The sequence below is a fragment of the Pelophylax lessonae genome (assembly GCF_965119305.1).
Source record: "Pelophylax lessonae genome assembly, chromosome: 2".
NCBI classification, from domain to species: Eukaryota; Metazoa; Chordata; class Amphibia; order Anura; family Ranidae; genus Pelophylax; species Pelophylax lessonae.
The window spans coordinates 739,130,021-739,147,151 of record NC_138769.1 but is presented as its reverse complement, the minus strand read 5'-3'; the positions used below and the strand labels follow the sequence as shown (position 1 = coordinate 739,147,151).

Genomic DNA, 17,131 nt, shown 5'->3' with positions numbered 1-17,131 from the left:
ACGCAGAGCCCCCCGAACACAAGAGCAGTGTTTGTCTAGCCAAATTTTTATCTGCTGTATACTGACCTTCTGGAGGTAATTGCATATTTAATTTTAATAAACATCACATTCATTTTGATGGACTTCACTATGGGGCTTTTGTTTATTAATTTATGTTTGAGTCTATATGGAATCCCATACCTGCCATCAATATTTCCATCTGTGAGTCCTGCCTGCCTGTTTGAGCAAATTTGACCATTATAACTTATGGTCTTGTGATCTGGTAGGAGGTGCGTGTTGGAGGGTGCTGGTGGTGTCGATTCCTATTCTGGTCTTCGACTGCACCGCACTATTTACTGAGGATTCCATATATCAATATATTGGACTTTTTGTGTTTTTGCACCAATTTATACACTTATTGTTATTGTTTTATATTCATCACTTATTTCATTGATTGTATTTAGCGTATTTAGCGCCGCTTTTATTGATTTGAATTATTGTTGGACTGGTATCATTGTCTTCTAGTGGCTGCTTTCCTAATTCACGTCTGAGAGCGGATATTTATTATATTGTATGAATCGGTAAAAGTACATTGACAATGACATTTCTCCACAATGCTTATAGCTACAGAGATGAGTGATGGCTTGTTTTAAAGTTCACCCTGTGACTCCTGTAAAAGTGATTGGGTGGATCTGCAGCTGCCAAGACCACCTTTACTATATGGCCAGGAGACTTCTGGGGAAAAGAGGAACATGCTCATGGCTGCTGTGACTGTGACCATGTTTCCTTCCTTCCGGAGCTATGACGTATGGGGTATGTCATTGGTCATGAAATCTTTAAAGACTTTAGAGCAGAGGGGGTCAACGTTATTGAAATGGCCAGGGGGTGGGGGGAGGCTTAACTGAAGCCCCCAAATTAACCAAAGGGCCACATATAATATTCCATGAATGTCATAGCATTTAGAAAATTGTCAGTGACTGCAAGCATGCAACAGACATACTACAGGAGATGGTCAGAGACTGCAGACATACTACAGGAGATGGTCAGAGACTGCATACATGGTACAGGAGATGGTCAGAGACTGCATACATGGTACAGGAGATGGTCAGAGACTGCATACATGGTACAGGAGATGGTCAGAGACTGCATACATGGTACAGGAGATGGTCAGAGACTGCAGACATACTACAGGAGATGGTCAGAGACTGCATACATGGTACAGGAGATGGTCAGAGACTGCATACATGGTACAGGCGATGGTCAGAGACTGCAGAAATGCTACAGGAGATGGTCAGAGACTGTAGACGCAGTGCAGGAGACGGTCTGAGATTGCAGACACAGTACTGGAGATGGTCAGAGACTGCAGACATACTACAGGAGACAGTCAGAGACTGCAGACATACTACAGGAGATGGCCAGAGACTGCAGGTATACTACAGGAGACAATCAGAGATGGCAGATACACTAAAGGAGATGGTCAGAGACTGCAAACATGATACAGTAGATGGTCAGAGACTGCAGTCATAATACAGGAGATGGTCAGAGACTGCAGTCATGGTGCAGAAGATGGTCAGAGACTGCAGACATAGTACAGGAGATGGTCAGAGACTGCAGACATGATACAGGAGATGGTCAGAGACTACAGACATGGTACAGGAGATGGTCAGAGACTGCAGACATGGTACAGTAGATGGTCAGAGACTGCAGACATGATACAGGAGATGGTCAGAGACTGCAGACATACTACAGGAGATGGTCAGAGACTGCAGACACATTAGAGGAGATTGCCAGAGGCTGCAGACATGGTACAGTAGATGGTCAGAGACTGCAGACATGATAAAGGAGATTGTCAGAGACTGCAGACATGATACAGGAGATGGTCAGAGACTGCAGACACATTAGAGGAGATTGCCAGAGGCTGCAGACATGGTACAGTAGATGGTCAGAGACTGCAGACATGATAAAGGAGATGGTCAGAGACTGCAGACATTACAAGACAATAAGGGAAGAAAGCTCACTTCCCTGGTCATCTAGTATACATAGATGTGACCCAGGTGAGAAGGTGTAAAGTGTATGGACAACCATATATTGTATATTGTGCTCCTTTTTTGTCTAGTAGTTGTACATTCTGTATATTGCCTTGTAATTGTTTTACAGACACCTGTTGATCCTTCCAGCTTCTGCTTTCTATGAGCCTTCCTTTATTAGGGTGACCACCAGCTCCCAGTTTGGCAGAACAGTGGTCAACCTGTGTTTTCATCCAACCCGCTGCAGTCAGTGGCGCCTCCTGGTGGATTGACAGCTGCTTTGACTATTTCCAGCTGGGACTACAGAGAGTGGGCTGGAGGCACAACACTGGGGGGGGGGGGGGGGGGGGGGCTGTATGGTACTGTGTCCGGGGCCCCTTTATTTGTAATGGTGACATTGTATATGTGCATATACAATAGACCTTGATGTGAGTCAGGTCCAAAGGTGGGCTTAGTGAGTCTAAGCGCCCTGATGTCAGCCCCTCGTGGTTCCTGTACAGCAGAGCTGGAGTGTGAGAGGAAGAAGCAGCACAAGGAATTCATCAGTTTATATTTTAATAACAAGCATCCTGATAGGTGGAGAGAGCAGAGTATCCGAGACATGAGCTGTTTTTTCCTTCCACTGTCCAGCCATAGTCTGGGGGCAAGTCTAGGACAATCTGGGCTTAGAGGAGGTTGGTTAAATGGGACTAGCCATCAGACTGTGGACATCTAGTGGTATAAAAAGGTACTGCAAGGGAAATCTCTAGATTGAAGCTTAGTAGTGTAGCAAAAATTGTATATTTTATTGGACTATTCAGTTTTATTTTTGACTAGAATCCTGCTTTCAATTCTATAATGTCCTATAATGCCATACAATTTTTTTTTTGGATGGAGTAGAGAAGGGGGTTGGGCCCTCTCTCAAAGTTTTGGCTGTAAATTAATTTTAACCCTTTATGTTGAGCGGTTTAAAGCCTTTGCCGATATACTCACCACCCTCCCCCCCTTCTCTGATCTCTGCAGTGTCGGATGGAATGTAAAGACGTGTCGGCGGAGGTCCTCTATGACGTCCTGCATGACGTGGAATATCGCAAGAAGTGGGACACGAATGTCATCGAGACCTTCGATATCGGGAAGCTGACCGTCAACGCCGACATCGGATACTACGCATGTGAGTTTTATATCGATTGATAACAGCCGGACATTCAACAGAAATAATACAAAACTCAAATCTGAAGTTTAATTTTTCTTAAATTTACCCTTGCTTGGTCCCCTTTCTCAAATTATAACCACTTGCCGACCACAATATGCATACAGTATCTGAAAAAAGTAAGTACACCCCTCAAATTTCTGTAAATATTTTATTCTATCTTTTCATGTGACAACACTGAAGAAATGACACTTTGCTACAATGTAAAGTAGTGAGTGTACAGCTTGTATAACAGTGTAAATTTACTGTCCCCTCAAAATAACTCAACACACAGCCATTAATGTCTAAACTCCTGGCAACAAAAGTGAGTACACCCCTAAGTGACAATGTCCAAATTGGGCCCAAAGTGTCAATATTTTGTGTGGCCGCCATTATTTTCCAGCACCTCTTGGGCATGGAGTTCACCAGAGCTTCACAGGTTGCCATTGGAGTCCTCTTCCACTCCTCCATGATGACATCACAGAGCTGGTGGATGTTGGAGACCTTGCGCTCCTCCACCTTCCGTTTGAGGATGTCCCACAGATGCTCAATAGGGTTTAGGTCTGGAGACATGCTTGGCCAGTCCATCACCTTTACCCTCAGCTTCTTTAGCAAGGCAGTGGTCATCTTGGAGGTGTTTGGGGTCGTTATGTTGGAATACTGCCCTGCGGCCCAGTCTCTGAAGGGAGGGGATCATGCTCTGCTTCAGTATGTCACAGTACATGTTGGCATTCATGGTTCCCTCAATGAACTGTAGCTCCCCAGTGCCGGCAACACTCATGCAGCCCCAGACCATGACACTCCCACCACCATGCCTGACTGTAGGAAGACACACTTGTCTTTGTACTCCTCACCTGGTTGCCGTCACACACGCCTGACACCATCTGAACCAAATAAGTTTATCTTTGGTCTCATCAGATCACAGGAGATGGTTCCAGTAATCCATGTCCTTAGTCTGCTTGTCTTCAGCAAACTGTCTGCTGGCTTTCTTGTGCATCATCTTTAGAAGAGGCTTCCTTCTGGGATGACAGTTATGCAGACCAATTTGATGCAGTGTGCGGCGTATGGTCTGAGCACTGACAGGCTGACCCCCCACCCCTTCAACCTCTGCAGCAATGCTGGCAGCACTCATACGTCTATTTCCCAAAGACAACCTCTGGATATGACGCTGAGCACGTGCACTCAACTTCTTTGGTGGACCATGGTGAGGCCTGTTCTGAGTGGAACCTGTCCTGTTAAACCGCTGTATGGTCTTGGCCACCGTGCTGCAGCTCAGTTTCAGGGTCTTGGCAATCTTCTTATAGCCTAGGCCTTCTTTATGTAGAGCAACAATTCTTTTTTCCAGATCCTCAGAGAGTTCTTTGCCATGAGGTTCCATGTTGAACTTCCAGTGACCAGTATGAGAAAGTGAGAGCGATAACACCAAATTTAACACACCTGCTCCCCATTCACACCTGAGACCTTGTAACACTAACGAGTCACATGACACCGGGGAGGGAAAAATGGCTAATTGGGCCCAATTTGGACATTGTCACTTAGGGGTGTACTCACTTTTGTTGCCAGCGGTTTAGACATTAATGGCTGTGTGTTGAGTTATTTTGAGGGGACAGCAGATTTACACTGTTATACAAGCTGTACACTCACTACTTTACATTGTAGCAAAGTGTCATTTCTTCAGTGTTGTCACATGAAAAGATAGAATAAAATATATACAAAAACGTGAGGGGTGTACTCACTTTTGTGAGATACTGTATCATTCGATTTATTGTACAGAGATGTGACCCTGTCTCCTTTCTACAGGGAAATGTCCAAAACCGCTGAAGAACCGTGATGTCATCACTCTGCGCTCCTGGCTGCCAATCGGGAAAGATTACATCATCATGAATTACTCTGTAAGACATGCGGTGAGTACGCACCGAAAAATTCCCTCCAGAACCAGCTAATATTTTCAGTAGAAATCCAGTGTGCTTGTAACTTCTTGTGAGCTGAAGTGAAATCTCAAATTCAACCTTCCCACCTACCCTATGTGAACTACAATACTCCTCCCCCTATGTCACATATGTCAAACACAGGCCCTGAGAGCGGAATCTGGCCCACCAGGCTTTGTCATGTGGCCCTCACACCCAGTTTTGCAGCCTAAACCCTCCGCTCCCGCTCCCCGATGTCTCTTGTAAACACAGAAGCCTTCTTTGGGAGGTAGTAGAGCTGAATACATGGATAGTAGTAGATCTGCCTACAAAGGAAGGTACAAGAGCTGGCCAGGTTGGAAAGAGAGGCAAGGATGCTTTGGGGGATGGGTTTTAGGTTGCACACTGTGCACAGCGAACTCCTAAACTCTGCACTTTATACACAGAACACTCCTGAACTCTGCACTCTGTACACAGCACACCCCTGAACTCTGCACTCTGTACACAGAACACCCCTGAACTCTGCACTCTGTACACAGAACACCCCTGAACTCTGCACTCTGTACACAGAACACCCCTGAACTCTGCACTCTGTACACAGCACACCCCTGAACTCTGCACTCTGTACACAGAACACCCCTGAACTCTGCACTCTGTACACAGAACACCCCTGAACTCTGCACTCTGTACACAGAACTCCCCTAAACGCTGCACTCTGTAAACAGCACACTCCTAAACTCTGCACTCTGTACACAGAACACTCCTGAACTCTGCACTCTGTACACAGCACACTCCTGAACTCTGCACTCTGTACATAGAACACTCCTGAACTCTGCACTCTGTACACAGAGAGCAGAGACATGACCTCATCAGTGTTCTGCTGCTCCTTATCTGTCCAATCACAGCCTGGGGAGAGGCAGCCCCTCGAGCCTATCAGGTGTGCTGGATGCATATGAGCTGACAAGGAAAATGGTGAGTGAATAGAGCAGAGACAAGACCAGCCTGGGGGGAAGCAAGGGGCACTGGGAGCCTATCAGGTGTGCTATATGCACATGTGCTGACAAAGATTATAGTTTCAGAAGGAGAGAGCAGAGGCATAACATCATCAGTATACTGCTGCTCCTTCACTATTCAATGACAGCATAGGGGCGGGAGGGCAGAAACTAGAGCCAATCGGGTGTGGCAAAACTGGGAGCCATTTGAATGTGCCATATACACATGTGGTGACAAGTACTATAATGGTGACAGAGGGAGCAAGAATAGGCATGACCTCATTAGTATTCTGCTACTCCTTCTCTGCCCAATCACAGACAGAGGCCAGGGAGGTGACCAAGCTGTACTGCTTAAGTGCAGTAGAGAAAAGTCAGGTCACCACCCTGGCTGTAAATCTCAGGACTGGCCGGGCAGAATTGCAAATCCTTTGGGAGGCAAACATCTCCCATATACTGTATGTATTTCAACTGTATAAATTGACTTTAACCACTTAAGCCCCGGAAGATTTTACCCCCTTCCTGACCAGGCCCTATTTTGCGATTCGGCAGTGCGTGACTTTAACAGACAATTGCGCAGTAGTGCGACGCTGTACCCAAATGAAATTTACGTCCTTTTTTCCCACAAACAGAGCTTTCTTTTGGTGGTATTTGATCACCTGTGCGATTTTTACTTTTTGCGCTATAAACAAAAAAAGAGCAACCATTTTGAAAAAATAACAATATTTTTCACATTTTTTTTATATGAAATTCCCCCCCAAAAAAAATGTAAAAATCATCTAAATTTTTTAACATTTTAGGCCAATTTTTTTTCTGCTATATATGTTTGGTTAAAAAAAAAATTGCAATAAGCGTATTTTATAAGAACGGTACCCATTGGAAATCATGGGATACGACTTGTCATGTGACTTTGCAGTCCCAAATCGCAGGACAAGTGGCACAAGTGTGAAAGGGGCCTTAAAGAAGGAAGCAGTGACAGGTCGAACATTTATACTCTCCCCCTCATCATTGGGAGATAGCGTGTCACCTGACGCGTCCCTGGCGTCCCGCTCTCCATTTATCTTCGCGTCTGTTCGGTGCTCAGTCACGGAACAATCTGTCACTGATCACATTGTGTCAACAAAGACGGATCGGGCGGCTTTTTATAGCCCTCCTGACGCGCTTTTGCGTCCGATCTGATTTGCACGCAGGCGGCCCGAATTCCCTGAATAAAACTAGGTCACTTACCACGCCAGCCGGAGAGGAAAGCACAAAGGAGAACGATACGCATAATCCGCGCCAGACTGGTGGGACGCTCGGTATGGTATCTGAAGGAGGGAGCCTCTGGCAGGAATAATGATGATTAAAGTGAACATATAGAGGGGAATGAAGCGCGATTTATTCCATCATTCCAGGCCGAGAGCAAGAAAAACATTGAAACGTCTAATCTGTCTGCAGGGGCTGGTCATGTGACCTGGTGTTCCCGGGTCTGTACACCTGCTGTGCCCATTATGAGGGGTTCCCACCATCCCTGTGCTGAGTTCCCGGGTCTGTACACCTGCTGTGCCCATTATGAGGAGTTCCCACCATCCCTGTGCTGAGTGCCCGTGTCTGTACACCTGCTGTGCCCATTATGAGGGGTTCCCACCATCCCTGTGCTGAGTTCCCAGGTCTGTACACCTGCTGTGCCCATTAGGGCTGCGCATCTTCACTTACCTTACGATTCGATGCGATTACGATTATTAGGGTCGCGATTCGATACGATTCGATTCCGCGATGCATCACGATTACTATGGGGACCCTTTTCTAAAGGGGGATCTATGGTGACCCTGCTCTAAAGGCAGATCTATGGGGACCCCGCTCTAAAGGGGGATCTATGGGGACCCTGCTCTAAAGGAGATCTATGGGGAGCATGGGCCTGTCCTAAAGGGGATCCAGGGGAACTGAGCTCTAAAGGGGGATCTATGGGGACCCTGCTCTAAAGGGGGATCTATGGAATAGATCCCCTTTAGTGCAGGGCCGCCATAGATCCCCCTTTAGAGCAGGCCAGCATCCCCAGAGATCCCCCTTTAGTAGAGCAGGTCCCCCCATAGATCCCCCTTTAGTAGAGCAGGTCCCCCCATAGATCCCCCTTTAGTAGAGCAGGTCCCCTCATAGATCCCCCTTTAGTAGAGCAGGTCCCCCCATAGATCCCCCTTTAGTAGAGCAGGTCCCCTCATAGATCCCCCTTTAGAGCAGGCCACATCAGGTTAGAAGAGTTACCTGATGCTAGTTGTAGTACAGTACGCCCTGGTAAGGAGGAATGCTGGGCTCTGTACAGAGCTACAGAGCCCAGCATTCCTTCTTACCATGGCCTGTTATACTTCAACTAGGGGGACTACAGAGCCCAGCATTCCTCCTTACCAGGGCCTACTGTACTACAACTAGGGGCACTACAGAGCCCAGCATTCCTCCTTACCAGGGCCTGTTATACAACAACTAGGGGGACTACAGAGTCTGTAGTAGTCCCCCTAGTTGTAGTATAACAGGCCCTGGTAAGGAGGAATGCTGGGCACTGTAGTGCCCCGACTTACCAGGAAGCAGAGCTGCAGCCAGTTGTGGGTGAAGTAGCGGTAGGTGTATGGAGTAGGGCTCGGACAGGTCCTGGGTGATGAGCCTTATGTCGGGAATTTGGAGCTCAGACTAGTGCAGTGCACGGTACAGGCGGAAAGCAGGGCCTCCTCGCTCCCCTGCGGTCAACGCAGGCTGTCTGCCGAGAACCGCACCGCTACCAGAAGTGTACCGAGCTGGGAAGGCCGCGACTTCGGGCAGCCGGGCTGTCAGAGCGGGCGGTCGGGCAGCAGCGTGCTAAGTGGGCGTGACGTGTGTATCCCGGGGCCAGAGAGAGCACTGATAGCTCCGCTCTCCTCCTCTCCCACGCTGCGAGGAGGAGCTCCGTATCCCACAAGCCCGGCCAGCGCCGCCATGTCGCTTCTGTCCCCGCCCCCGGAAGTGACGTCATTAGGTAATCGATTATTCAACCACCCCGAATCGATGCAGAATCGCGAAGGGTCGCATCGCGATGCATCGATTCGGCGATTATATTCAGCAGCCCTAGTGTCCATTATGAGGGGTTCCCACCATCCCTGTGCTGAGTTCCCGGGTCTGTACACCTGCTGTGCCCATTATGAGGGGTTCCCACCATCCATGTGCTGAGTTCCTGGGTCTGTACACCTGCTGTGCCCATTATGAGGGGTTCCCACCATCCCTGTGCTGAGTTCCCAGGTCTGTACACCTGCTGTGCCCATTATGAGGGGTTCCCACCATCCATGTGCTGAGTTCCTGGGTCTGTACACCCGCTGTGCCCATTATGAGGGGTCCCACCATCCCTGTGCTGAGTTCCTGGGTCTCTACACCTGCTGTGCCCATTATGAGGGGTTCCCACCATCCCTGTGCTGAGTTCCTGGGTCTGTACACCTGCTGTGCCCATTATGAGGAGTTCCCACCATCCCTGTGCTGAGTTCCTGGGTCTGTACACCTGCTGTGCCCATTATGAGGAGTTCCCACCATCCCTGTGCTGAGTTCCTGGGTCTGTACACCCGCTGTGCCCATTATGAGGGGTCCCACCATCCCTGTGCTGAGTTCCTGGGTCTCTACACCTGCTGTGCCCATTATGAGGGGTTCCCACCATCCCTGTGCTGAGTTCCCGGGTCTGTACACCTGCTGTGCCGATTATGAGGGGTTCCCACCATCCCTGTGCTGAGTTCCCGGGTCTGTACACCTGTTGTGCCCATTATGAGGGGTCCCACCATCCCTGTGCTGAGTTCCTGGGTCTCTACACCTGCTGTGCCCATTATGAGGGGTTCCCACCATCCCTGTGCTGAGTTCCTGGGTCTGTACACCCGCTGTGCCCATTATGAGGGGTTCCTTTTGGGTGAAGTGTTCCTTTAATGGTGTGAAGAAGGGATAAACGTTCGATGGAGGACAGATTCAGATCTCACGTGTAGAAACGTTCTTCTTCCCCCGGAGATCTGTGGTTGGGAAGATTTGTGTTTCTATATTCGGCTCAGAGCCTCTGGAGGAATCCTGACACCATTCCAACATCAAACAACGGCGCCGCTGCCAAACACCCCCCCCCCCCCCCCGCTTTCAATGCACGTGCCGAAAAATTCCTAATTATGGATGACACAATGGGCCCGATGTGTCACACACAGAGCGTCACGCTAAATGTCACCGTCACATGTCACCATACCGCCTGATCCGTGAATGATTCAAAGCTCCATGAACACTTGTACAAGGGGGGAGGGGCGGTACAAAAGTTATAATGTATCTAAATACAGGATTAGATACGGTGTCTGCGGCAAACTTCCTCTCTTTATCTTCACCCGGTGATCCTGCCAGTAACACACTTCCTGTCCTAGGGTGACAATGCTTAGTCACTGTACTGTATCAATGGAGGAGCATCATTGTTACCCTATGGCCGGGCTACAGAACACCTCCTCATCTCCATAACAAAGAGGGAGGCATGCTATAGGTCCTGTCCTAGGGTGACAATGCTCACTCGTACTTTACTGCTGAGCATCCTAGGAAAGGACTACAGAACACCTCCTCATCTCCATAACTAAGAGGGAGGCATGTTATAGGTCTTGTCCTAGGGTGACAATGCTCACTCATTGTACTGTACTGCTGAGCATCCTAGGAAAGGACTACAGAACACCTCCTCATCTCCATAACAAAGAGGGAGGAGCATCAATGTTACCCTATGGCAGGGCTACAGAACACCTCCTCATCTCCAGAACAAAGAGGGAGGAGCATCATTGTTACCCTATGGCAGGCCTACAGAACACCTCCTCATCTCCAGAACAAAGAGGGAGGCATGCTATAGGTCCTGTCCTAGGGTGACAATGCTCACTCATTGTACTGTACTGCTGAGCATCCTAGGAAAGGACTACAGAACACCTCCTCATCTCCAGAACAAAGAGGGAGGAGCATCATTGTTACCCTATGGCAGGGCTACAGAACACCTCCTCATCTCCATAACGAAGAGGGAGGCATGCTATAGGTCCTGTCCTAGGGTGACAATGCTCACTCATTGTACTGTACTGCTGAGCATCCTAGGAAAGGACTACAGAACACCTCCTCATCTCCAGAACAAAGAGGGAGGAGCATCATTGTTACCCTATGGCAGGGCTACAGAACACCTCCTCATCTCCATAACGAAGAGGGAGGCATGCTATAGGTCCTGTCCTAGGGTGACAATGCTCACTCATTGTACTGTACTGCTGAGCATCCTAGGAAAGGACTACAGAACACCTCCTCATCTCCATAACAAAGAGGGAGGCATGCTATAGGTCCTGTCCTATGGTGACAAAGCTCACTCATTGTACTGTACTGCTAAGCATCCTGGGAAAGGACTACAGAACACCTCCTCATCTCCATAACAAAGAGGGAGGAGCATCATTGTTACCCTATGGCAGGGCTACAGAACACCTCCTCATCTCCAGAACAAAGAGGGAGGCATGCTATAGGTCCTGTCCTAGGGTGACAATGCTCACTCATTGTACTGTACTGCTGAGCATCCTAGGAAAGGACTACAGAACACCTTCTCCTCTCCTTCTCCCCATAGCAAAGAGGGAGGTGTACTGTAATCCTGTACTAGGGTGACAGTGCTGCTTCTCCACACATACAGCACAGTGAGCGAATGTTGTCACCCAGGGACAGGACTACTGAACACCTTCTCTCCCCATACCACAGAGGGAGGGGTTGTGTAGTCCTGAGAGATAGATGGGAACAATGTAACTGAGAAGAGTGCAGCACAGACAGGATAAACAGGAGATTATCAGCTCTTATCAGGTTTCTGGCAGGATCAACAGGTATGATTTTTAAACTTATTAAACTGATACAACAGAACACTTTCAATTGGATATTTAACAGGGAGAATATAAGAGAAGATTATTGTTGGCGTTTAGATGTATGGCTGCCAAGATGCTGGGAAGTTATCACTGTCCATACACTGATTATGGCATAACTGGTTTGTAAAGCACAAACATCAAATAAAATTGAATTTAAAAAAAGTTTTTAGAAAATAATAATAATAATTTTACATGCCCTGAAGCTATTTGTAATCAACTCCTAGCATTCCTTTTAGAATTTTGTATGGTTCCTTGGCTGAATATTTTTCTTAGAAAGGTGGCAACCCAAGGGTGTGTCAATCTACGAGTCCCCCCCCCATTGTGCTGTGTGGTTTCTCCCACTGACCTCTCCCTTACTGTTGTATCCTGTAGTGATGTAGGCTAGGAGGAAACACCGCTGCTGCTCCTCGGGGGGTGTTTTTTCCTTAACCACTTAAGCCCCGGATGATTTTACCCCCTTCCTGACCAGGCCCTATTTTGCGATTCGGCACTGCGTGATTTTAACGGACAAATGCACGGTCGTGCGACGCTGTACCCAAATGAAATTGACGTCCTTTTTTTCCCCACAAATAGAGCTTTCTTTTGGTGGTATTTGATCACCTGTGCGATTTTTACTTTTTGTGCTATAAACCAAAAAAGAACGTAAATTTTGAAAAAATAACAATATTTTTCACATTTTTTTATATGAAATTCCCCCCCAAAAAATGTAAAAAAACTCAAACTTTTTTAACATTTTAGGCCAATTTGTTTTCTGCTACATATTTTTGGTAAAAAAAAATCACAATAAGCGTATTTTGATTGGCTTGCGCAAAAGTTATTGCGTTTACTAAGGGAAAGATTTCTGTCATTTTTGGTGTTTTTTTTTTTTTTTACTACAGTAATCAGTGCTATACATATGCACTGTTACTGTAAAAATAACACTGGTAGGAAAGGGGTTAACTTTATTAGAGCTGCAGGGGTAAAATGTGTCCCTAGGGGCGTGCTTCTAACTGTAAAGGGGTGTGGTTTTTCATGTAACCACAGAGACATACGATCCTACATAGCAGGATCGTATAGTGTCTGCAGTTACACCAGGGAGAATGACAGACGGCTTTGTTTACATCAGCCGCCTGCCTTTCTCCCTCTGCAGCGCGAGATTGGGAGTGACCGGCGGACATCGGAGCCGCCGGTCACTCGCGCTGGAATGTCCGTGAACAAGCGGGGGCGGGAGCGCGCCTCCGGCGGCACACGCTCGCCCCCTAGAGGCTCCTGGGCGAGTGACGTAGCCCTACGTCGGTTTGCCCAGGAGAGCCAGACTGCTGCAGTAAATAGTCGTGCGGCGGTCGGCAAGTTGTTAATGCTTCTCTTACAGACCTTACTGTCCCACACAAATCAATCAGAATTTTTTGGGGGCAACTTACCAATGATCTACCGGATCATAGCTGCTTTTGCCATGCAGTTGAGGCACAGTCCCATTGACTTCAATGGTCAAGTTTGACAGGTGACGCCATCTCTAAAACTTAACAAAGTTGTTGCATTACCGCGCGTGCAAGAAGTGGAAAATCTGACGGGGTAGTTGTACAAAAGGTAATCAATAGATCAATAGATCTATAGTACAACCTCCCTGCCTACACATGGATTAGAATTCAACCAGTCCCTGCTAAACCAGTCTAATTTTAATCTATGTATGGCCGGCTTAATTGCACAGTGTTTGATGGTGCAAATTTCTACGTCTTTCTTTGCAGAGAGCTCCAGCATTTTAATTTTAAGAAACAGAGTTGGCTTAAAGTACTATTAATGATTACACATTTTATATATGTTTAACTGAAGAAATTCTTGCAATCCTTCTGTAGATTTATTTTGTGATTTTTACCATTGTTTTGTCACGTAATACGACATTCCACAGCTTAATCTCTCTTACCGCAAGGAACCCCTCCCCTCCAGCTCATGGGAACATTTTCTTTCTTCCATTTGCAGTTAATATTCCTTTCTTTTTTTTAGGATACAAATTGAATTTGCAATATTTATTTATTAACATTTGATATGTCTGAGTAGACTTGGATTTTTCAGCTTTGCATTGTAAGTGAGACAGTCCGCCCCTTTCTTCTTTTAGTTGTTAAATCCTCTTTAGCTCCCCTGTGCAAATGTTTTCTCGCAAGATTTTTGGCTAATCAACACTCCCCTGGGATCTCACCTGAAGGATTGTGAAGGATTGTGATGTTACCCCTGCATAGGTGCCACCAGGGCCGGCCTTAGGTGTTCAGGCGCCCTGTGCAAGCTAATCCTGTGGCGCCCCCCACGTGCACTTTCTTGCACCTTTTTTGCACTTTATTTTACTTTTCTTTTTTATGATTACAAATAACTTAGCCCCCCTTACATCAGAGACCCCCCACACAGAGCCCCCTTTACATCAGAGACCCCCCACACAGAGCCCCATTTACATCATAGACCCCCCCACACAAAGCCCCCTTACATCAGACCCCCCTCACGGAGCCCCCCACATCAGAGAGCCCCCCTTACATCACAGACCCCCCACACAAAGCCCCCCGCCCACAGAGCCCCCCACCTTTTTTGCACTTTATTTTACTTTTCTTTTTTATGATTACAAATAACTTAGCCCCCCTTACATCAGAGACCCCCCACACAGAGCCCCCTTTACATCAGACCCCCCCATCAGAGAGCCCCCCCTTACATCACAGACCCCCCACACAAAGCCCCCTTACATCAGAGCCCCCGCCCACGGAGCCCCCCACATCAGAGAGCCCCCCCTTACATCACAGACCCCCCTCACACAAAGCCCCCCCTCACACAGAGCCCCCCTTACATTTTTTGATGGAGAGAGACCTCACTTACCTTACCCTGTCTGCAGCTTTTGTTTTTTCTTTAAACTTCCTGCATCAGTAGGTGACCGAGGCACAGCAGCACAGTGGGAGGTAACCGGCGGCCGCGGCCTGTGTTAACCCTGTCCAGGCCATGGTCGCCGCTCACCTCCCGCTGTGCGGCCTGAATCGCCTGATCTTCTGCGAGCTGTGATGGCCGCACGGCGCCCTTGTTGCCCATGGCGCCCTGTGCGGCCGCACAGCTCGCACACCCCAAAGGCCGGCCCTGGGTGCCACAGGCCAAAGCTCGGAGGCAGCTATATACATTTTCTAACCTTTCTTCACAGTTCTTTAAGCACTGATGCTTTGTTTTGGAACTGGGGTAGGGGGGCGGTGTATTTAGCAATCCATGCCTTTCAAAGCAGGGTCCACTTTAAGAAGTGATGATTAGAAATATAAGCCTCATCTCTTCTCTTACAACAGGATTTATTTAAAACCACCATGGTTAATTCTACAGAACAAGCTTTCTGTGGTCTACCTAATTCTGAATGATCTATTATTTTGCCTTCCCGATTGACTTCATCTTGCCCTTTGACTTCATCCTCATCTTGCGTTTACGTTCACCTTTCTCATTGACTTTGCCTTCACCATTGCATCCTCATTCACGATAGAATTTGTTTTCCGCATTGACTTTGTTTAACCATTGCTTTTGCTTTCCTCATTGATTTTGCTTTACCACTGACTTTGCTTTGCTCATTGACGTTGCTTTCGTCATTGACATTGCTTTCTCCAATGACTTTGTTTTCCCTGTTGACTTGGCTTTCTGTCACTTTTTCCATTAACTTTCTTTTCCCCAAAGACTTTACTTTCCCCATTGACGTCACTTGCCCTATTGACGTCACTTTCCCCATTGACGTCACTTTCCCCATTGACGTCACTTTCCCCTTTGACGTCTCTTTCCCTATTGACGTCACTTTCCCCATTGACGTAACTTTCCCCTTAACGTCACTTTCCCCATTGACTTTGCTTTCCCCATTGTCTTCATCTTCCCCAAAGACTTCACTTTCCCCATTGTCTTCATCTTCCCCATTGACGTCACTTTCCCCATTGTCTTCATCTTCCCCAAAGACTTCTCTTTCCCCATTGTCTTCATCTTCCCCATTGACGACACTTTCCCCATTGACGTCACTTTCCCCATTAACGTCACTTTCCCCATTGACTTTGCTTTCCCCATTGTCTTTATCTTCATCAAAAAACTTCACTTTCCCCATTGTCTTCATCTTCCCCAAAGACTTCACTTTCCCCATTGATGTCACTTTCCCCATTTTCTTTATCTTCCCCAAAGACTTCACTTTCCCCATTGACGGCGCTTTCCCCATTGACGACGCTTTCCCCATTGACGACGTTTTCCCCATTGACGACACTTTCCCCATTGACGACACTTTCCCCATTGACGACACTTTCGCCATTGACTTTGTCTTGCCCAAAGACTTTGCTTCCCTCATTGATTTTGCTTCTCCCATTGCTTTTGTTTTCCCCATTGACTTTGCTTTTCCCCTTTACTTTGTTTTTCCCATTGACTTAATCTTCCCCAAAGACTTTGCTTTCCCCACTGATGTCATTTTCCCCATTGACTTTTTTTGGGGTTTATTTACTGAAACTGGAGAGTGCAAAATTTTGTGCACGTGTGCATGGTAGCCAATCAGATTCCAGCTTGTTCATTTAGGCTTTGACAAAAGAACCCGGAAGCTGATTGGTTTCTATGCAGAGTTGCACCAGATTTTGCACACTCAAGTTTTAATAAATCAGCCCCTCTGTATTTCCAAAATCTTTACTTTTCCCATTGGCTTTGCTTTCTCCCTCGGCTTAACCTTTCTCTGTGACTTCATTTTCTGCGTTGACCTCACCTCCCCTATTAAGCTTGTCTTCCCCATTGAATCCTCCTTCCCATTTAACTTTGCCTTCCCCTTTGACTTTGCTTTTCCCATTGCTTTTGCTTTCCTCATTAATTTGCTCTACCATTGATTGCTTTCCCCAATGACTTTGCATTCCATGTTGACTTTGCTTTCTGCATTGACTTCATCTTCCCCAATGACTTTGCCTTCCCCAATGACTTTGCTTTCCCCATTGACGTCACTTTCCACATAGCAAGGCCCGAAGCAAAAAAAAAAAAAAAAAAAATAGCGCAGGGCAGACAAGACCATGTGAAGAGGGGAGACAGGGCAGGTGTGAGTTAAATTAAATTGTTTTGAGTTGGGGGGTATTCAGGGATTGGTGTATCAGGTTTGGGAGGGGTTGAGGTACAGTTAGGAGGGGTGGCCCCTCAGATTGGAGGTCAGTGGAAGTTCAACGGACGAAGGAAGAAGAAGCTTGGTCACCCACCTTTTTCACTG

At 47.3% G+C, this 17,131-nt stretch overlaps 1 protein-coding gene across 1 annotated transcript in view; it reads left to right on the top strand.

The window, feature by feature from the left end:
- STARD10 (StAR related lipid transfer domain containing 10) overlaps positions 1 to 17,131 on the top strand; it is a 95,096-nt gene that overhangs the window by 59,148 nt on the left and 18,817 nt on the right. The window contains exons 2-3 of the mRNA XM_082244578.1: positions 3,009 to 3,156; positions 4,975 to 5,078. Of these exons, the coding sequence (XP_082100704.1) occupies positions 3,009 to 3,156; positions 4,975 to 5,078 (252 nt within the window). The remainder of the gene's footprint in view (positions 1 to 3,008; positions 3,157 to 4,974; positions 5,079 to 17,131) is intronic.